The sequence below is a fragment of the Somniosus microcephalus genome, chromosome 4, assembly GCF_052327205.1.
Source record: "Somniosus microcephalus isolate GS21.2 chromosome 4, FLI_Smic_1.0, whole genome shotgun sequence".
NCBI lineage: Eukaryota > Metazoa > Chordata > Chondrichthyes > Squaliformes > Somniosidae > Somniosus > Somniosus microcephalus.
The window spans coordinates 5,927,633-5,949,728 of NC_140990.1; the positions used below are offsets into that span (position 1 = coordinate 5,927,633).

General features: G+C 49.5%; 1 protein-coding gene across 2 annotated transcripts; it reads left to right on the forward strand.

Moving 5' to 3' along the window:
- The first annotated feature begins 519 nt into the window (after window positions 1-519).
- LOC147118214 (CKLF-like MARVEL transmembrane domain-containing protein 5) lies at window positions 520-18,757 on the forward strand. 2 transcript variants are annotated; one of them, XM_085984306.1, is made up of 5 exons: window positions 520-2,005; window positions 10,799-10,951; window positions 12,546-12,641; window positions 13,743-13,851; window positions 18,392-18,757. In XM_085984306.1, exons 1-5 carry the CDS (start codon window positions 1,886-1,888, stop codon window positions 18,412-18,414), a joined length of 501 nt encoding a protein of 166 aa, XP_085840432.1. In that variant the 5' UTR covers window positions 520-1,885; the 3' UTR covers window positions 18,415-18,757. The 2 variants fall into 2 exon arrangements, with proteins under 2 accessions (XP_085840432.1, XP_085840431.1); XM_085984305.1 differs by lacking the exon at window positions 520-2,005 and adding an exon at window positions 4,066-4,230.
- The last annotated feature ends 3,339 nt before the right edge of the window (window positions 18,758-22,096 follow it).

The following is a 22,096-nucleotide window of genomic DNA, read 5'->3' on the forward strand; positions in this document are numbered from 1 at the left end:
CGCCGCACTGTCGGAGGGGCAGTACTGAGGGAGTGCTGCACTGTCGGAGGGACAGTACTGAGGGAGTGCTGCACTGTTGGAGCATCAGTACTGAGGGAATGCCGCACTGTCGGTGGGCGCACTCTCAGCGGGGCAGTGCTGAGGGAGTGCAGCTCTGTCGGAGGGGCAGTACTGAGAGAGCGCTGCACTGTGGGCAGGGCAGTACTGAGTTCCGGAACGCTGCACTGTCAAAGGGGCAGTACTAAGGGATCACTAGCTGCACTGTCGGAGGGGCAGTACTGAGGGAGCTGCTCTGTGCCTGTGAGCAGTGGGTGAGGAATGGGTTAACTTCCTCTTCGGTTTTCCCCCCCGGAATCACGGGAACAATGAGCTGATTAATATCACACGCGACCTCGTAACATCTCCCCCATCTGTGCATCGACATAAAGCCTTTACTGTTCCCTCTGTGAGATCCATGACGTGCCTGACACGGAATCACAGCACAAAAGGAGGCCATTCAGCCCATCGTGTCTATGCCGGCTCTTTGGCGGAGCTCTACATTTAGTCCCACTCCCCCTTGCTCTTTCCCCATAACCCTTTTTCCACTCAGCTTTTCCGCTTCCAGTATTTCTCCAATTCCCTTTTGAAAGTTACTCTTGAATCTGCTTCCACCGCCCTTTCAGGCAGCGCGTTCCAGATCACAACAACTCGCACTGGGAACCCGGACTGAGGCTCCAATCCCTCAAATCAAGGGGGCCGCAGCCCAATTGTATCCCCATTACCCCAGCCCGGCTGGGATCCACCAACAGCAATCATTTGCATTTATATAGTGCCTTTAATGTCGTAAAATGTCCCCAGGCACTCATCAACTTGTCCTGTAGGATATAAAAGAGTAACTCTCACACTCTCTGTCTCTGTCTCTCTCTCTCTCTCTGTATCTCTCTCTGTATCTCTCTCTTTCTCTCCCTCTCTCTCTCTCTCTCTCTGTCTCTCACTTTCTCTCTATCTCTCTCTGTATCTCCCTCTGTATCTCTCTCTTTCTCTCCCTCTCTCTCTCTGTCTCCCTCTGTCTCTCTCTCTGTATCTCTCTCTCTCTCTCTCTATCTCCCTCTGTATCTCCCTCTGTATCTCTCTCTTTCTCTCCCTCTTTCTCTCCCTCTCTCTCTCTGTCTCCCTCTGTCTCTCACTTTCTCTCTCTCTCTTTCTCCCTCTCTCTCACTTTCTCTCTCTCTGTCTGTTTCTCTCTCTCTCTCTCTCTCTCTGTTTCTCTCTGTCTGTTTCTCTCTCTCTCTCTCTCTCTGTCTCTTTCTCTCTCTCTCTCTCTCTCTCTCTCTTTGTCCCTGTTTCTTTCTGTCTCTCTTTGTCCCTGTTTCTTTCTGTCTCTCTGTCTGTTTCTCTCTCTCTCTCTCTCTGTCTGTTTCTCTCTGTCTGTTTCTCTCTCTCTGTCTGTTTCTCTCTGTCTGTTTCTCTCTCTCTCTCTCTGTCTGTTTCTCTCTCTCTCTCTCTGTCTGTTTCTCTCTCTCTTTCTCTCTGTCTCTCTTTGTCCCTGTTTCTTTCTGTCTCTGTCTGTTTCTCTCTCTCTCTCTCTCTGTCTGTTTCTCTCTCTCTCTCTCTGTCTGTTTCTCTCTCTCTCTCTCTGTCTGTTTCTCTCTCTCTGTCTCTCAGCCTCCTTCTGTTTCCGTTTGCCGGTCCTTTCCCCAATCCCTGATTTGCGGACAGGAATCTCCAGGCAGAGAGAGAGAGAGGGGGCTGGACAGGAAACCGAGAGCCAGACTTTCGACAACTCTCCGCAAACTCCGCTCCCAAACTTCCCTCCAACTCCCAAACTTCCCTCCAACTCTCAAACTCCGCTCAAACTTCACTCCAGCGCCCAGACTGCCCGCAAACTTCGCTGCCGCCCCGAGCGATGCCGGAAAGTCAGGCGGAGCCCGGGGACCGCCCGACCTGCGCTCCCGGACTGGCGAATCTCCGGCTGGACCACAGCTTCCTGAGGACCCGGAGAGGCATCATCCTGGGCTCGGAGCTGGTAGGACTCTGCCCAATCTCTGGGCTTTTTTAAATTCATTCATGGGATGTGGGCATCGCTGGCACGGCTGGCATTTATTGCCCATTCCTAGTTATCCTCGAGAAGGTGGTGGTGAGCCACCTCCTTGAACCGCTGCAGTCCGTGTGGTGAAGGAGCTCCCACAGCGCTGTTAGGGAGGGTGGGTTGTCTCACAGCGCCAGGGACCCGGGTTCGAATCCGGCCTCGGGTGACTGTCTGTGTGGAGTTTGCACATTCTCCCCGTGTTTGCGTGGGTTTCCTCCGGGTGCTCCGGTTTCCTCCCACAGTCCAAAGATGTGCGGGTTAGGTTGATTGGCTATGATAAATTGACCCTTAGTGTTAGGGGGATTAAATACGTGGGGTTACGGCGGTAGGGTGGGATATGTGTTGGTGTAGGGGTTACGGGGATCGGGTGGGATATGTGTCGGTGCAGGCTCGATGGGCCGAAATGGCCTCTATCTGCACTGTGGGGTTTCTGTGATTCTGTGATTTTGACCCAGCAACGATGAAGGATCGGCGATATATTTCCAAGTGTGTGACTTGGAGGTGGAACTTGGAGGCGGTGGTGTTCCCATGCGCCTGCTGCCCTTGTCCTTCTAGGTGGAAGAGGTCGCGGGTTTGGGAGGTGCTGCCGAAGAAGCCTTGGCGAGTTGCTGCAGTGCATCTTGTAGATGGTACACACTGCAGCCACGGTGCGCCGGTGGTGGAGGGAGTGAATGTTTAAGGTGGTGGATGGGGTGCCGATCAAGCGGGCTGCTTTGTCCTGGATGGTGTCGAGCTTCTTGAGTGTTGTTGGAGCTGCACTCATCCAGGCAAGTGGAGAGTATTCCATCACACTCCTGACTTGTGCCTTGTAGATGGTGGAAAGGCTTTGGGGAGTCAGGAGGTGAGACACTCGCCGCAGAATACCCAGCCTCTGGCCTGCTCTTGTAGCCACAGTATTTATGTGGCTGGTCCAGTTAAGTTTCTGGTCAGTGGTGACCCTCCAGGATGTTGATGGTGGGGGATTCAGTGATGGTAACGCCGTCGAATGTCAGGGGACGGAGGTTAGACTCTCGCTTGTTGGAGATGGTCATTGCCTGGCACTTGTGTGGCGCGAATGTTACCTGCCACTTATCAGCCCAGTAGGAGCTGGGGACGGTGCCCAATATGTGTGTCAATACACCCTGTGTGTGTGTGTGGGGGGTGGGGGGGGGGGGGTGGCTCAGTTTAGGAACAACAACAGATTGTATTTATATCGCGCCTTTAACATAGTAAAATGTCCCCAGGTGTCCTGGGGCTAATATTTATCCCTCTACCGATACCCAAAACAAATGATCTGGTCATTTACCTCATTGCTCTTTGTGGGATCTTGCTGTGCGTGAATTGGCTGCCGCCTTTCCGACATTACAACAGTGACTACCCTTCAAAAAGTACTTCATTGGCTGTAAGGCGCTTTGGGACATCCTGAGGCCATGAAGGCACTATATAAATGCAATTCTCTCTTTCTTTGAATCTTCTGAAATCTCTGGGGGGGTGGGGGGAAATGCTAGAGTCCAGTATATAAAAGATGTAATAGCAGAGCACTTGGAAAGCAGTGACAGGATCGGACAAAGTCAACATGGATTTACAAAAGATAAATCGTGCTTGACTAATCTACTGGAATTTTTTGAGGATGTAACTGGTAAAATAGATAAGGGAGAACCAGTGGATGTGGTTTATTTGGACTTTCAGAAGGCTTTCGATAAGGTCCCGCATAAGAGATTAGCGGCAAAATTAAGGCACATGGGATTGGGGGTAAGGTGCTGTCTTGGATAGAGAACTGGTTGGCAGACAGAAAGCACAGAGTTGGAATAAACGGGTCTTTTTCCGAGTGGCAGGCAGTGACTAGTGGGGTACCGCAGGGATCGGTCCTTGGAGCCCAGCTATTCACAATATATATTAATGATCTAGACAATGGAACTAGATGTAATATCTCCAAGTTTGCAGACGACACAAAGCTGGGTGGGCGTGTGTGCTGTGAGGAGGATGCCGAGAAACTCCAGTATGATTTGGACAGGTTGGGTGATTGGGCAAAAGCGTGGCAGATGCAATATAACGTGGATAAATGCGAGGTTATCCACTTTGGTGGCAAAAACAGGAAGGCAGATTATTATCTGAATGGCAATAGATTGGGAGAAGGGGAAATGCAACGAGACCTGGGCGTCCTTGTGCACCAGTCGCTGAAGGTAAGCATGCAGGTGCAGCAGGCGGTTAAGAAGGCAAATGGTATGTTGGCCTTCGTAGCGAGAGGGTTTGAGTACAGGAACAAGGATGTCTTGCTGCAGTTGTACAGAGCCTTGGTGAGACCACATCTTGAGTATTGTGTGCAGTTTTGGTCGCCTTATCTGAGGAAGGATGTTCTTGCCATGGAAGGAGTGCAGCGAAGATTCACCAGGCTGATACCTGGGATGGCAGGCATGACGTATGAGGAGAGATTGGGTCAATTGGGCTTATACTCACTGGAGTTTAGAAGATTGAGAGGGGATCTCATTGAAACTTATAAAATTCTAACAGGACTAGACAGACTAGATGCAGGAAGGATGTTCCCGATGGTCGGGGAGTCCAGAACCAGGGGTCACAGTCTAAGGATAAGGGGTAAGCCATTTAGGACAGAGATGAGGAGGAATTTCTTCACCCAGAGAGTGGTGAACCTGTGGAATTCTCTACCACAGAGGGTGGTGGAGGCCATTTCATTAAATATATTCAAGAAGGAGTTGGATATATTTCTTAAGGCTAAAGGGATCAAGGGATATGGGGAGAAAGCAGGGACAGGGTACTGAATTTGGATGATCAGCCATGATCTCATTGAATGGCAGAGCAGGCTCGAGGGGCCGAATGGCCTACTCCTGCTCCTATCTTCTATGTTTCTGTGTAGGGGTGGAGTTTCCGATCTGGGTGCAAAATGTCTCCGTTTTGAAAGTGTTATTTTTCTCTCTTCGAGTTTAATGTAGTAAAACGTCCCAAGGCGCTTCACAGGAGCGATTATCAAACAAAATTTGACACTGAGCCCCATAAGGAGATATTAGGACAAGTGACCGAAAGCTGGGTCACAGAGGTCGGTTTTAAGGAGCGTCTTAAATGAGGAGGGAGAGAGGCGGAGAGGTTTAGGGAGGGAATTCCAGAGCTCAGGGCCCAGGCAGCTGAAGGCACGGCCGCCAATGGTGGAGTGATGAAAAATCGGGGGACGCTCAAGAGGCCAGAATTAGAGGAGCTCAGTTATCTTGGAGGGTTTGTGGGGCTGCAGGATGTTACAGAGATAGGGAGGGAGGGGCGAGGCCATGGAGGGATTTGAAAACAAGGAGGAGAATTTTAAAATCGAGGTATTGCTGGACCGTGAGCCAATGTAGGTCAGCGAGCACAGGGGGTGATGGGCGAACGGGACTTGGTGCGAGTTAGGACACGGGGCAGCCGAGTTTTGGATGACCTCAAGTTTACGTAGGGTGGAATGTGGGAGGCCAGCCAGGAGTGCGTTGGAATAGTCAAGTCTAGAGGTAACAAAGGCATGGACGAGGGTTTCAGCAGCGGATGAGCTGAGGCAAGGGTGGAGACGGGCGATGTTACGGAGGTGGAAATAGGTGGTCTTTGTTATGGAGCGGATATGTGGTCGGAAGCTCATTTCAGGGTCAAATATGACACCAAGGTTGCGAACAGTGTGGTTCAGCCTCAGACAGATGTTGGGGAGAAGGATGGGGTCAGTGGCTAGGGAACGGAGTGTGTGGCGGGGACCCAAAACAATGGCTTTGGTCTTCCCAATATTTAATTGTAGAAAGTTTTTGCTCATCCAGAACTGTATGCCGGACAAGCAGTCTGACAATTTAGACATGGTGTGGAGATGCCGGAGTTGGACTGGGGTGGACAAATGTAAGACGTCACACAACACCAGGTTATAGTCCAACAGATTTATTTGAAATCACAAGCTTTCGGAGCGCTGCTCCTTCGTCAGGTGAAGTGGAGAGATGCATAAAGACACAGCTTATATAGTGATGCGCTACAAACTTGGTGGATGCGTCCGCCTCCCGATGGTCTAAGTCCAGGCATGCTGGTGTGAGGATCTTCTCCATTATAAAAAAAATCTTGTTAATAAAATTGATGCGCTATCAATCACTCAAAAGACTGAGGTTAAGCGAGTAACTAACAGGCTTTTATTAACAAGAGAATGAAGGTGTGCCTCGAGTGGTCGACCGGTCCAGAATACAGAGGGACTGTGGAGCAGTCACCTTTATACCTGGACTCGTGGGAGGAGTCAGCCGAGGCATGTACAGACATGTACACAGTAGAATACAAACACTCATACAGGCAGGTATAACAGTGGTTTACCACATATAGTCAGAGAATAATGCAAGATGACTACAGGTAATCTTTCTAACTGCCCTTTATCACACCTCGGCAGAGAGATAATCACAGCGATCAAAGGTGTGAATGGTGTCCAAACAGGTCAGTCAGGAAAACATTACATCAAAGAACAATGAGGTGACGATGGACTTCCCTGTGGTTTCAACCGTGGTACCGGGGGAGGCTTGGTTGCTGCTGGTGGTGATCAACTTGTCCGACCACACCCTTCAACCAGACGAAATTGATGTTCTCAGCCGAGGGCTCAATTTCTGCCCCACCACCAGAATGGACCCCATCGGTCTCGCGGCAGACACAGAGGAATTCATCAGGAGAATGAGGCTCCGGGAGTTTTTTTGTCTGTTTTTTGTTTTTCATACAGACCCCAGCATCTGCAACATTTGACCCCTTGTGACCCCGACCTCATTGTTCTTTGATGTAATGTTTTCCTGACTGACCTGTTTGGACACCATTCACACCTTTGATTGCTGTGATTATCTCTCTGCCGAGGTGTGACAAATGGCAGTTAGAAAGATTACCTGTAAACATCTGACCTTATTCTCTGACTATATAAGCTGTGTCTTTATGCATCTCTCCACTTCACCTGATGAAGGAGCAGCGCTTCGAAAGCTTGTGATTTCAAATAAATCTGTTGGACTATAACCTGGTGTGGTGTGACTTCTCACATTTGACAATTTAGAGACTGCGGAGGGGTCGAGAGAAGTGGTAGTGAGGTAGAGCTGGGTGTCGTCAGCGTACATGTGGAAACTGACGCTGTGTTTACGGATGATGTCGCCAAGGGGCAACATGTAGATGAGAAATAGGAGGGGGCCAAGGGTAGATCCTCGGGGGACACCAGAGGTAACGATGCGGGAGTGGGAAGAGAAACCGTTGCAGGAGATTCTCTGGTACCACACAACAGGTGAATCACTGAGGAATTGGGCAGCTTGGCGATTGGTTAACAAAGACTGCCTATTTCCACCTCCGTAACATCGCCCGAATCCGCCTCTTGCCTCAGCTCATCTGCTGCTGAAACCCTCATCCATGCCTTTGCCGCCCGCCCCTTCTCCCAGTCACGACTATTCCAACACTCTCCGGGCCGGCCTCTCACCTTCCACCCTACATAACCATCCGGTCATCCAAAACTCTGCTGTTCCGTATCCTAACTCGCACCAAGTCCTGTCCACCCATTATCCCCTGTGCTCGTTGACCTCCATGGGCTCCCGATCCGGCCACCCCCTCGATTTTAAAATTCTCATCCTTCTTTTGAAATCCCTCCATGGCTTCCTCGCCCCCTCCCTCCCTCCCTATCTCTGTAACCTCCTACAACCCTCCCTATCTCTGTAACCTCCTCCAGCCCCTTCAACCCTCCCTATCTCTGTAACCTCCTCCAGTCCCCTACAACCCTCCCTATCTCTGTAACCTCCTCCAGCCCCTACAACCGTCCCTATCTCTGTAACCTCCTCCAGCCCCTTCAACCCTCCCTATCTCTGTAACCTCCTCCAGCCCCTACAACCCTCCCTATCTCTGTAACCTCCTCCAGCCCCTTCAACCCTCCCTATCTCTGTAACCTCCTCCAGCCCCTTCAACCCTCCCTATCTCTGTAACCTCCTCCAGCCCCTTCAACCCTCCCTATCTCTGTAACCTCCTCCAGCCCCTTCAACCCTCCCTATCTCTGTGACCTCCTCCAGCCCCTACAACCCTCCCTATCTCTGTAAGCTCCTCCAGCCCCTTCAACCCTCCCTATCTCTGTAACCTCCTCCAGCCCTACAACCCACCCTATCTCTGTAACCTCCTCCAGCCCTACAACCCTCCCTATCTCTGTAACCTCCTCCAGCCCCTACAACCCTCCCTATCTCTGTAACCTCCTCCAGCCCTACAACCCTCCCTATCTCTGTAACCTCCTCCAGCCCCTTCAACCCTCCCTATCTCTGTAACCTCCTCCAGCCCCCCACAACCCTCCCTATCTCTGTAACCTCCTCCAGCCCCTACAACCCTCCCTATCTCTGTAACCTCCTCCAGCTCCTACAACCCTCCCTATCTCTGTAAGCTCCTCCAGCCCCTTCAACCCTCCCTATCTCTGTAACCTCCTCCAGCCCTACAACCCACCCTATCTCTGTAACCTCCTCCAGCCCCTCCAACCCTCCCTATCTCTGTAACCTCCTCCAGCCCCTTCAACCCTCCCTATCTCTGTAACCTCCTCCAGCCCCTTCAACCCTCCCTATCTCTGTAACCTCCTCCAGCCCCTTCAACCCTCCCTATCTCTGTGACCTCCTCCAGCCCCTACAACCCTCCCTATCTCTGTAAGCTCCTCCAGCCCCTTCAACCCTCCCTATCTCTGTAACCTCCTCCAGCCCTACAACCCACCCTATCTCTGTAACCTCCTCCAGCCCTACAACCCTCCCTATCTCTGTAACCTCCTCCAGCCCCTACAACCCTCCCTATCTCTGTAACCTCCTCCAGCCCCTACAACCCTCCGAGCTCTCTGCGCTCCTCCAATTCCGGCCTCTTGAGCATCCTCCCCCGATTTCCATTGCTCCACCATTGGCGGCCGTGCCTTCAGCTGCCGGGACCCTAAGCTCTGGAATCCCCTCCCTAAACCTCTCCGCCTCTCTCTCCTCCTTTAAGACGCTCCTTAAAACTGACCTCTGTGACCAGGCATTTGGTCACCTGCCCTAATATCTCCTTTATGTGGCTGGGTGTCAACGTTTGTTTGATAATCGCTCCTGTGAAGCGCCTTGGGACGTATTATTGTGGTAAAGACACTGTATAAATGACAGTGGTTGTTGCACTTGTTTGTCATTCCCGCTGCTGATCCCACTCCTGATAATCTACATCCCAGGGTCCTTAAGGAAGTGGCCCTAGAAATAGTACATGCATTGCTGGTCATCTTCCGGAACTCGATAGACTCTGGAACAGTTCCCATGGATTGGAGGGTAGCTAATGTTACCCCACTATTCAAAAAAGGTGGTAGAGAGAAAGCGGGGAATTATAGACCGGTAAGCCTGACATCGGTAGTGGGGAAAATGCTAGAGTCCACTATAAAAGATGTAATAGCAGAGCACTTGGAAAACAGTGACAGGATCGGACAAAGTCAACATGGATTTACAAAAGGTAAATCGTGCTTGACTAATCTACTGGAATTTTTTGAGGATGTAACTGGTGAAATAGATAAGGGAGAACCAGTGGATGTGGTGTATTTGGACTTTCAGAAGGCTTTCGATAAGGTCCCGCATAAGAGATTAGCGTGCAAAATTAAGGCACATGGGATTGGGGGCAAGGTATTGACTTGGATAGAGAACTGGTTGGCGGACAGAAAGCAAAGAGTTGGAATAAACGGGTCGTTTTCCGAGTGGCAGGCAGTGACTAGTGGGGTACCGCAAGGATCGGTCCTAGGACCCCAGCTGTTCACAATATATATTAATGATCTGGACGAGGGAATTGGATGTTATATCTCCAAATTTGCAGACGACACAAAGCTGGGTGGCAGGGTATGCTGTGAGGAGGATGTCGTGAAACTCCAGCACGATTTGGACAGGTTGGGTGATTGGGCAGATACATGGCAAATGCACTTTAATGTGGATAAATGTGAGGTTATCCACTTTGGTGGCAAAAACAGGAAGGCAGATTATTATTTGAATGGCAATAGATTGGGAGAAGGGGAAGTGCAAAGAGACCTGGGTGTTCTTGTGCACCAGTCGCTGAAGGTAAGCATGCAGGTGCAGCAGGCGGTTAAGAAGGCAAATGGTATGTTGGCCTTCGTAGCGAGAGGGTTCGAGTAAAGGAACAAGGATGTCTTGCTGCAGTTGTACAGGGCCTTGGTGAGACCGCACCTTGAGTATTGTGTGCAGTTTTGGTCACCTTACCTGAGGAAGGACGTTCTTGCCATGGAAGGAGTGCAGCGAAGATTCACCAGGCTGATACCTGGGATGGCAGGAATGACATACGAGGAGAGATTGTGTCAATTGGGCTTTAACTCACTGGAGTTTAGAAGATTGAGAGGGAATCTCATCGAAACCTATAAAATTCTGTCAGGCCTGGACAGACTAGATGCAGGAAGGATGTTTATGATGGTCGGGGAGTCCAGAACCAGGGGTCATAGTCTAAGGATAAGGGGTAAGCCATTTAGGACTGAAATGAGGAGGAATTTCTTCACCCAGAGAGTGGTGAACCTGTGGAATTCTCTGCGGTGGAGGCCAATTCATTAAATATATTCAAGAAGGCGTTGGATATATTTCTTGAGGCTAAAGGGATCAAGGGATATGGGGAGAAGGCAGGGACAGGGTACTGAATTTGGATGATCAGCCATGATCTCATTGAATGGCAGAGCAGGCTCGAAGGGCCGAATGGCCTTCTCCTGCTCCTATCTTCTATGTTTCTATGTTTCAGACCCGCCGTGCAATTTACTGTTTTTCGCTCTTGCAGCTCCTCATGTTCGTGATGTTTATCTGCTACGCCGCCTCCACCGCGGCGTTTGTTGCCGCGCCGCTCATCTTCATCATCATCAATCTGGTCTTCCTCCTCGTCTACCTGACCAGATATCACAACAAGCTGACCGGAATCAGCTGGCCGTGTATGGTGAGCGGAGCCAGCCACATCTGGATTAACATCAGTGGAGATACAGTCAGTAACACAGGGCGCTGGGGGAGAGAGGGCTTACTGAGTGACAGTGTGAGGGAGCTGGATTAACATCAGTAGAGATACATTCAGTAACACAGGGCGCTGGGGGAGAGGGGTTACTGAGTGACAGTGTGAGGGAGCTGGATTAACATCAGTAGAGATACAGTCAGTAACACAGGGTGCTGGGGGAGAGGGTTACTGAGTGACAGTGTGAAGGAGCGGGATTAACATCAGTAGAGATACAGTCAGTGACACAGGGCGCTGGGCGGGAGGGGTTACTGAGTGACAGTGTGAGGGAGCTGGATTAACATCAGTAGAGATACAGTCAGTAACACAGGGCGCTGGGGGAGAGGGGTTACTGAGTGACAGTGTGAGGGAGCTGGATTAACATCAGTAGACATACAGTCAGTAACACAGGGCGCTGGGTGAGAGGGGTTACTGAGTGACAGTGTGAGGGAGCTGGATTAACATCAGTAGAGATACAGTCAGTAACACAGGGCGCTGGGGGAGTGGGGTTACTGAGTGACAGTGTGAGGGAGCTGGATTAACATCAGTAGACATACAGTCAGTAACACAGGACGCTGGGGGAGAGGGGTTACTGAGTGACAGTGTGAGGGAGCTGGATTAACATCAGTAGAGATACAGTCAGTAACACAGGGTGCTGGGGGAGAGGGGTTACTGAGTGACAGTGTGAGGGAGCTGGATTAACATCAGTAGAGATACAGTCAGTAACACAGGGCGCTGGGGGAGAGGGGTTACTGAGTGACAGTGTGAGGGAGCTGGATTAACATCAGTAGAGATACAGTCAGTGACACAGGGCGCTGGGGGAGAGGGCTTACTGAGTGACAGTGTGAGGGAGCTGGATTAACATCAGTGGAGATACAGTCAGTAACACAGGGTGCTGGGGGAGAGGGGTTACTGAGTGACAGTGTGAGGGAGCTGGATTAACATCAGTAGACATACAGTCAGTAACACAGGGCGCTGGGGGAGAGGGGTTACTGAGTGCCAGTGTGAGGGAGCTGGATTAACATCAGTAGAGATACAGTCAGTAACACAGGGCGCTGGGGGAGAGGGGTTACTGAGTGACAGTGTGAGGGAGCTGGATTAACATCAGTAGAGATAGAGTCAGTGACACAGGGCGCTGGGGGAGAGGGGTTACTGAGTGACAGTGTGAGGGAGCGGGATTAACATCAGTAGAGATACAGTCAGTAACACAGGGTGCTGGGGGAGAGGGGTTACTGAGTGCCAGTGTGAGGGAGCGGGATTAACATCAGTAGAGATACAGTCAGATACACAGGGCGCTGGGGAGAGGGTTACTGAGTGACAGTGTGAGGGAGGTGGATTAACATCAGTAGAGATACAGTCAGTAACACAGGGCGCTGGGGGAGAGGGGTTAGTGAGTGACAGTGTGAGGGAGCTGGATTAACATCAGTAGAGATACAGTCAGTGACACAGGGCGCTGGGGGAGAGGGGTTACTGAGTGACAGTGTGAGGGAGCTGGATTAACATCAGTGGAGATGCAGCTCTGATTCAAGTTGTGTTTTATTTATAGGATTTTTTGCGTGCTGGATGTTCAGCTGTGATATTCCTCATCCTTTCGATTACATCGGCAGCAAAGAGTAAGGAAGGAGGTTCGGCAGCAGCAGCAGTGAGTTTCATCTACACTGTCCCGTCAAACACTCCCAGGGCAGCTACAGCACGGGTTAGATACAGAGTAAAGCTCCCTCTACACTGTCCCATCAAACACTCCCAGGGCAGGTACAGCACAGGGTTAGATACAGAGTAAAGCTCCCTCTACACTGTCCCATCAAACACTCCCTGGGCAGGTACAGCACGGGTTAGATACTGAGTAAAGCTCCCTCTACACTGTCCCATCAAACACTCCCAGGGCAGGTACAGCACAGGGTTAGATACAGAGTAAAGCTCCCTCTACACTGTCCCATCAAACACTCCCTGGGCAGGTACAGCACGGGTTAGATACAGAGTAAAGCTCCCTCTACACTGTCCCATCAAACACTCCCAGGGCAGGTACAGCACGGGCTAGATACAGAGTAAAGCTCCCTCTACACTGCCCTGTGAAACACTCCCTGGGCAGGTACAGCACGGGTTAGATACAGAGTAAAGCTCCCTCTACACTGTCCCATCAAACACTCCCAGGGCAGGTACAGCACGGGTTAGATACAGAGTAAAGCTCCCTCTACACTGCCCTGTGAAACACTCCCTGGGCAGGTACAGCACGGGTTAGATACAGAGTAAAGCTCCCTCTACACTGTCCCATCAAACACTCCCAGGGCAGGTACAGCACGGGTTAGATACAGAGTAAAGCTCCCTCTACACTGTCCCATCAAACACTCCCAGGGCAGGTACAGCACGGGTTAGATACAGAGTAAAGCTCCCTCTACACTGTCCCATCAAACACTCCCAGGGCAGGTACAGCACGGGTTAGATACAGAGTAAAGCTCCCTCTACACTGTCCCATCAAACACTCCCAGGGCAGGTACAGCACGGGTTAGATACAGAGTAAAGCTCCCTCTACACTGTCCCATCAAACACTCCCAGGGCAGGTACAGCACGGGTTAGATACAGAGTAAAGCTCCATCTACACTGCCCTGTCAAACACTCCCTGGGCAGGTACAGCACGGGTTAGATACAGAGTAAAGCTCCATCTACACTGCCCTGTCAAACACTCCCAGGGCAGGTACAGCACAGGGTTAGATACATTATTCCAGATGTGTGCTTTCCTTTCCAGCTGTTCGGATTCATTCTGACGGGGGTCCTGGTTTATGATGCATATGAGTTGTACCGAACTATTATATCGGAACAGGATCCCAGGGTTGCGGGAGCAGGAGAATCACAGAGTAAGTAACAGGGTCAGAATATAATTCTACCCATGTTAGTCCAGCTCCCTCACACTGTTACTCAGCAAACCCTCTTCCAAGTGCCCCGTGTTACTGACACTATCTCTACTGATGTTAATCCAGCTCCCTCACACTGTCACTCAGTAACCCCTCTCCCCCAGCGTCCTGTGTTACTGACTGTATCTCTACTGATGTTAATCCAGCTCCCTCTCACTGTCACTCAGTAACCCCTCTCCCCCAGCACCCTGTGTTACTGACTGTATCTCTACTGATGTTAATCCAGCTCCCTCACACTGTCACTCAGTAACCCCTCTTCCCCAGCGCCCTGTGTTACTGACTGTATCTCTACTGATGTTAATCCAGCTCCCTCACACTGTCACTCAGTAACCCCTCTCCCCCCAGCGCCCTGTGTTACTGACTGTATCTCTACTGATGTTAATCCAGCTCCCTCACACTGTCACTCAGTAACCCCTCTCCCCCAGCGCCCTGTGTTACTGACTGTATCTCTACTGATGTTAATCCAGCTCCCTCACACTGTCACTCAGTAACCCCTCTCCCCCAGCACCCTGTGTTACTGACTGTATCTCTACTGATGTTAGTCCAGCTCCCTCACACTGTCACTCAGTAACCCTCTTCCCCCAGCGCCCTGTGTTACTGACTGTATCTCTACTGATGTTAATCCAGCTCCCTCACACTGTCACTCAGTAACCCCTCTCCCCCAGCGCTCTGTGTTACTGACTGTATCTCTACTGATGTTAATCCAGCTCCCTCACACTGTCACTCAGTAACCCCTCTCCCCCAGCACCCTGTGTCACTACCTGTATCCCTACTGATGTTAATCCAGCCCCCTCACACTGTCACTCAGTAACCCCTCTCCCCAGCACCCTGTGTTACTGACTGTATCTCTACTGATGTTAATCCAGCTCCCTCACACTGTCACTCAGTAACCCCTCTCCCCCAGCACCCTGTGTTACTGACTGTATCTCTACTGATGTTAATCCAGCTCCCTCACACTGTCACTCAGTAACCCCTCTCCCCCAGCACCCTGTGTTACTGACTGTATCTCTACTGATGTTAATCCAGCTCCCTCACACTGTCACTCAGTAACCCCTCTCCCCCAGCACCCTGTGTTACTGACTGTATCTCTACTGATGTTAATCCAGCTCCCTCACACTGTCACTCAGTAACCCCTCTCCCCCAGAGTCATAGAGTTATACAGCACAGAAAGAGGCCCTTCGGCCCATCGTGTCCGCGCCGGCCATCAAGCCCTGTCTATTCTAATCCCATTTTCCAGCACTTGGTCCATAGCCTTGTATGCTGTGGTGTTTCAAGTACTCATCTAAATGCTTCTTGAATGTTGTGAGGGTTCCTGCCTCTACCACCCTTTCAGGCAGTGAGTTCCAGATTCCAACCACCCTCTGGGTGAAACAGTTTTTCCTCAAATCCCCTCTAAACCTCCTGCCCCTTACCTTGAAACTATGCCCCCTGGTTATTGACCCCTCTACTAAGGGGAAAAGTTCCTTTCTATCCACCCTATCTATGCCCCTCATAATTTTGTACACCTCAATCAGGTCCCCCCCTCAGCCTTCTCTGCTCTAAGGAAAACAACCCCAGCCTGTCCAGCCTTTCTTCATAGCTGAGACGCTCCATCCCAGGTAACATCCTGGTAAATCTCCTCTGCACCTTCTCCAAAGCAATCACATCCTTCCTATAGTGATGTGACCAGAACTGCACACAGTAATCCAGCTGTGGCCTAACTAGCGTTTTGTACAGCTCCATCATAACCTCCCTGCTCTTATATTCTATGCCTCGGCTAATGAAGGCAAGTATCCCATATGCCTTTTTAACCACCTTATCCACCTGTTCTGCTGCCTTCAGGGATCTATGTACATGCACACCAAGGTCCCTCTGATCCTCTGTCTTTCCTAGGGTCTTACCATTCATTGTGTATTCCCTTGCCTTGTTAGTCCATCCAAAATGCATCACCTCACACTTTTCAGGGTTAAATTCCATTTGCCACTGTTCCGCCCATCTGACCAACCCATCTATATCGTCCTGTAGCCTGAGGCTTCCCGCCTCGCTATTTACCACCCCACCAATTTTCGTGTCATCTGCGAACTTACTGATCATACCTTTTACATTCACATCCAAATCATTAACGTAGACCACAAACAGCAAGGGACCCAGCACCAATCCCTGCGGTACCCCACTGGACACAGGCTTCCAGTCACAAAAACAACCTTCCACCATCACCCTCTGCCTTCTGCCACTAAGCCAGTTTTGGATCCAATGTGACAAGACACCCTGGATCCCATGGGCTCTTACCTTCCTGACCAGTCTCCTATGCGGGACTTTATCAAAAGCCTTACTGAAATCCATGTAAACCACATCCACTGCACTACCCTCATCCACACACCTAGTCACCCCCTCGAAAAATTCAATCAAATTGGTCAGACATGATCTTCCCTTGACAAAGCTATGCTGGCTATCCCTAATTAATCCTTGCCTCTCCAAGTGGAGACTAATTCTGTCCCTCAGAATTTTTTCCAATAATTTCCCTACCACTGATGTTAGGCTCACTGGCCTGTAATTCCCTGGTTTATCCCTACTACCCTTCTTGAATAATTGTACTACGTTAGCTGTTCTCCAGTCCTCTGGCACATCCCCTGTGGCCAGAGAGGTTCTGAAAATTTGTGTCAGAGCCCCTGCAATCTCCTCCTTTGCCTCACATAGTAGCCTGGGATATATCTCGTCTGGGCCTGGGGATTTATCCACTTTTAAGCCTGCTAAAACCGCTAGTACCTCCTCCCTCTCGATGCTAATATGATCAAGTATAGCACAGTCCCCCTGCCCAATTTCTATGTCCACATCGTCCTTCTCCATAGTGAACACAGATGCAAAAAATTCATTTAAAACCCCACCTACATCCTCTGGCTCTACACACAGTTTGCCACTTTGGTCCCTAATGGGCCCTACTCTTTCCCTAGTTATCCTCTTGCCCTTAATATACTTATAAAACACCTTAGGATTTTCCTTTATTTTGCTCGCCAGTGTTATTTCATGGCCCCTCCTCGCTCTCCTAATTTCTTTTTTAAGTATCCCCCTGCACTTTTTATACTCCTCTAGGGCTTCCTCTGTCTTTAGTCCTTTGTATCTGCCAAAAGCCCCCCTTTTTTTCCAAATCCATTCTCGTATATCCCTTGACATCCAAGGTTCCCTGGGCTTGTTGGTCCCACCCTTGATCTTTGCGGGAACATGTTGCCATTGTACCCTCTCAATTTCCTTTCTGAAAGACTCCCATTGCTCCGATGTGGATTTTCCTTCAAGTAGCTGATCCCAGTCCACATTGGCCAGATCCTGCCTTATCATATTAAAATTGGCCTTCCCCCAATTTAGAACCTTTATTTCCGGTCCATCCTTGTCCTTTTCCATGATTACCTTAAATCTCACCAAATTATGGTCACTGTCACCAAAGTGCTCACCTACTAACACTTCTACCACTTGCCCGGCCACATTCCCTAGAATTAGGTCCAGTACCGCCCCCTCTCTTGTAGGACTTTCTACATGCTGGCTCAAAAAGCTCTCCTGGATGCACTTTAAGAATTCTGCACCCTCTAAGCCTTTCACACTCTGACTATCCCAGTTAATATTGGGGAAGTTGAAATCCCCCATTATTATTACCCTATTATTTGCACATTTCTCTGAGATTTGCCTACATATCTGTTCCTCTATCTGCCCCAGCGCCCTGTGTTACTGACTGTATCTCTACTGATGTTAATCCCGCTCCCTCACACTGTCACTCAGTAACCCCTCTCCCCCAGCACCCTGTGTTACTGACTGTATCTCTACTGATGTTAATCCAGCTCCCTCACACTGTCACTCAGTAACCCCTCTCCCCCAGCACCCTGTGTTACTGACTGTATCTCCACTGATGTTAATCCAGCTCCCCCACACTGTCACTCAGTAACCCCTCTCCCCCAGCGCCCTGTGTTACTGACTGTATTTTCTACTGATGTTAATCCAGCTCCCTCACACTGTCACTCAGTAACCCCTCTCCCCCAGCGCCCTGTGTTACTGACTGTATCTCTACTAATGTTAATCCAGCTCCCCCACACGGTCACTCAGTAACCCCTCTCCCCCAGCGCCCTGTGTTACTGACTGTATCTCTACTGATGTTAATCCAGCTCCCTCACACTGTCACTCAGTAACCCCTCTCCCCCAGCGCCCTGTGTTACTGACTGTATCCCTACTGATGTTAATCCAGCTCGCTAACACCATCACTCTGTAACCCCTCTCCCCCAGCGCCCTGTGTTACTGACTGTATCCCTACTGATGTTAATCCAGCTCCCTCACACTGTCACTCAGTAACCCCTCTCCCCCAGCGTCCTGTGTTACTGACTGTATCTCTACTGATGTTAATCCAGCTCCCTCACACTGTCACTCAGTAACCCTCTCCCCCAGCACCCTGTGTTACTGACTGTATCTCTACTGATGTTCGAACGAGGTCTGATTTGAATTCTCTTCTCTTTTGCCATGCCAGGTTCGAATCTCGCTGCGGAGTGACAACTCCCTCCATCCCTTCTTGCAGCCGATAATTCGGTCGACACTCTGCTGAAATTGGAACAGTGGATCTAGTCGGACCGTGAATTCCTTTGGCGCTATTTAAGACTCGAACCGTTCCATCGCTTTAAGTGCTGTAAACCGTGTGTGTGTGTGTTTGGATTTTAATACTGCTTGCACTAAACCAGAAACCGAGACTTGTTCCGCCAGAATTCATCATTAATTACTGTTCTGTATGAGCGGAACTAGTAGGCACTGTCTTGTAATCCAGCCTCCCTCCGATCACACTCACAGGGCACTGGAGCCAGGGGGGTGAGGCTTCTGAATTAAAACAAAGATGAAATGAGTGCGTCTTTTACACTTCATGAAGTTTCTCAGAACATAGCCCCTCCGGTCTGTTCCACCATTTAGTGAGATCATGGCTGATCTGTATCCCAAGACACCTCAACAGGGCAGACGAGGCATTGGTTTTACGTCTCATTCAAAGCGCGATTCGTTTGGGCTAGATACAGGGCTATGGGGAAAGAGGGGGACAGTGGGACTAGCTTGGGGATTGATGGGGGAGATGGCTTATCGGGGGAAGGCAGCAGCAGCCAACTTCCTGGCACCGTGGGTGGTTCTGCTGCACAGGACGGGAGGAAAAAGAGCGAGAGAGCTATATTGATAGGGGATTCTATTGTAAGGGGAATAGATAGGAGTTTCTGCGACCGCAAATGAGACTCCAGGATGGTATGTTGCCTCCCTGGTGCAAGGGTCAAGGATGTCTCGGAGTGGCTGCAGGGCATTCTGGAGGGGGAGGGTGAACAGCCAGTTGTCGTGGTGCATATAGGTATCAACGATATAGGTAAAAAACAGGATGAGGCTCTAAAAGCTGAATAGAGGGAGTTAGGAGGTAAATTAAAAAATAGGACCTCAAAGGTAGTAATCTCAGGATTGCTACCAGTACCACGTGCTAGTCAGCATAGAAATAGAAGGATATTTCAGATGAATACTTGGCTAGAGGAATGGTGCAAGGGGGAGGGATTCAAATTCCTGGGATATTGGAACCGGTTCTGGGGGAGGTGGGACCAGTACAAACTGGACGGTTTACACCAGGGCAGGACCGGGACCGATGTCCTAGGGGGAGTGTTTGCTAGTGCCGTTGGGGAGGGTTTAAACTAAAATGGCAGGGGGCTGGGAACCTGTGCAGGGAGATAGAGGAAAGGGAAGCAAGGATAGAAGCAAAAGACAGGAAGGAGAAAAGCAAAAGTGGAAGGCAGAGAAATCAAGGGTGTAAATCAAACAGGGGTACAGTAAATAATAATTCTAAAAGGACTAAGAGTGTTAAAAAAACAAGCCTGAAGGCTTTGTGTCTTAATGCGAGGAGCATTCGTAATAAAGTGGATGAATTAGCTGTGCAAATAGATGTAAACGGATATGATATACTTGGGATTACGGAGACATGGCTCCAGAGTGACCAAGACTGGGAATTCAACATCCAGGGGTATTCAATATTCAGGAAGGACAGGCAAAAAGGAAAAGGAGGTGGGGTAGCATTGCTGGTTAAAGAGGAGATTAACACAATAGTAAAGAAGGATATTAGCTCTGATGATGTGGAATCTGTATGGGTAGAGCTGAGAAATACCAAGGGGCAGAAAATGTTAGTGGGAGTTGTATACAGACCCCAAACAGTAATACTGAGGTTGGGGATGGTATTAAACAGGAAATTAGAGATGCGTGCAGTAAGGGCATAGCAGTTATCATGGGTGACTTTAATCTACATATAGAGGCGGTTAAGAAGGCAAATGGTATGTTGGCCTTCGTAGCGAGAGGGTTCGAGTACAAGAACAAGGATGTCTTGCTGCAGTTGTACAGGGCCTTGTTGAGACCACATCTTGAGTAGTGTGCGCAGTTTTGGTCGCCTTATCTGAGGAAGGATGTGCTTGCCATGGAAGGAGTGCAGCGAAGATTCACCAGGCTGATACCTGGGATGGCAGGAATGACGTATGAGGAGAGATTGAGTCGATTGGGCTTATACTCGCTGGAGTTTAGAAGAATGAGAGGGGATCTCATTGAAACTTATAAAATTCTAACAGGACTAGATGCAGGAAGGATGTTCCCGATGGTCGGGGAGTCCAGAACCAGGGGTCACAGTCTAAGGATAAGGGGTAAGCCATTTAGGACAGAGATGAGGAGGAACTTCTTCACCCAGAGAGTGGTGAACCTGTGGAATTCTCTACCACAGAAGGCAGTAGAGGCCAATTCATTAAATATATTCAAGAAGGAGTTGGATATATTTTTTAAGGCTAAAGGGATCAAGGGATATGGGGAGAAAGCAGGGACAGTGTACTGAATTTGGACGATCAGCCATGATCGCATTGAATGGCGGAGCAGGCTCGAGGGGCCGAATGGCCTACTCCTGCTCCTATCTTCTATGTTTCTATGATTGGGCTAACCAAATTAGTAACAATACTGTGGAGGAGGAATTCCTAGAGTGCATACGGGACGGTTTCCTGGACCATTATGTCAAGGAACCAACGAGAGACCAGGCCATCTTAGGCTGGGTATTATGTAATGAGAAAGGATTGTTTAACAATCTTGTTGTGCGAGGCCCCTTGGGGAGGAGCGATCATAATATGATAGAATTCTTCATTAAGATGGAGAGTGAAGTAGTTGACTCAGAGACTAGGGTCCTGAATTTAAATAAAGGAAACTATGATGGTATGAGGAGCGAGTTGGCTAGGATGGATTGGGGAACGTTACTTAAAGGGTTGACGGTGGATAGGCAATGGCAAACATTTAAAGATCGAATGGATGAACTACAGAACTTGTTCATCCCAGTTTGGCATAAAAATAAAACAAAAAGGTGGCGCAACCGTGGCTAACAAGGGAAATTAGGGATAGCATAAGATCCAAGGAGAGGACATATAAATTGGCCAGAAAAAGCAGCAAACCTGAGGTTTGGGAGCAGTTTAGGATTCAGCAAAGTAGGACAAAAGGATTAATTAAGAGGGGGAAAATAGAGTATGAGAGTAAGCTTGCAGGGAACATAAAAACTGACTGTAAAAGCTTCTATAGATATGTGAAGAGAAAAAGATTGGTGAAGTCAAGCGTAGGTCCCTTGCAGTCAGAATCAGGGGAATTTATAATGGGGAACAAAGAAATGGCAGACCAACTAAATACATATTTTGGTTCTGTCTTCACAAAGGAGGACACAAATAACCTCCCAGAGATGTCGGGGAACATAGGGTCTAATGACAGGGAGGAACTGAATGAAATCAGTATTTGTAGGGAAATGGTGTTAGGGAAATTGACGGGATTGAAGGCCGATAAATCCCCAGGGCCTGATAATCTACATCCTAGGGTACGTAAGGAAGTGGCCCTAGAAATAGTAGATGCATTGCTGGTCATCTTCCAAAATTCTATAGACTCTGGAACAGTACCCATGGATTGGAGGGTAGCTAATGTTACCCCATTAATCAAAAAAGGTGGTAGAGAGAAAACAGGGAATTATAGACCAGTAAGCCTGACGTCAGTAGTGGGGAAAATGCTAGAGTCCATTATAAAAGATATAATAGCAGAGCACTTGGAAAACAGTGACCGGATCGGACAAAGTCAACATGGATTTACAAAAGGTAAATCGTGCTTGACTAATCTACTGCAATTTTTTGAGGATGTAACTGGTAGAATAGATAAGGGAGAACCA

What these genes read in the sequence shown, in the direction of transcription:
- LOC147118214 (XM_085984305.1), top strand. Translation starts at nt 4,090, where the DNA reads ATGCAATATAACGTGGATAAATGCGAGGTTATCCACTTTGGTGGCAAA. An exon ending in GAATCAGCTGGCCGTGTATG is followed by an intron (nt 10,952 to 12,545) that starts GTGAGCGGAGCC and finishes TTTTATTTATAG; the next exon opens with GATTTTTTGCGTGCTGGATG. An exon ending in GAGGTTCGGCAGCAGCAGCA is followed by an intron (nt 12,642 to 13,742) that starts GTGAGTTTCATC and finishes TTTCCTTTCCAG; the next exon opens with CTGTTCGGATTCATTCTGAC.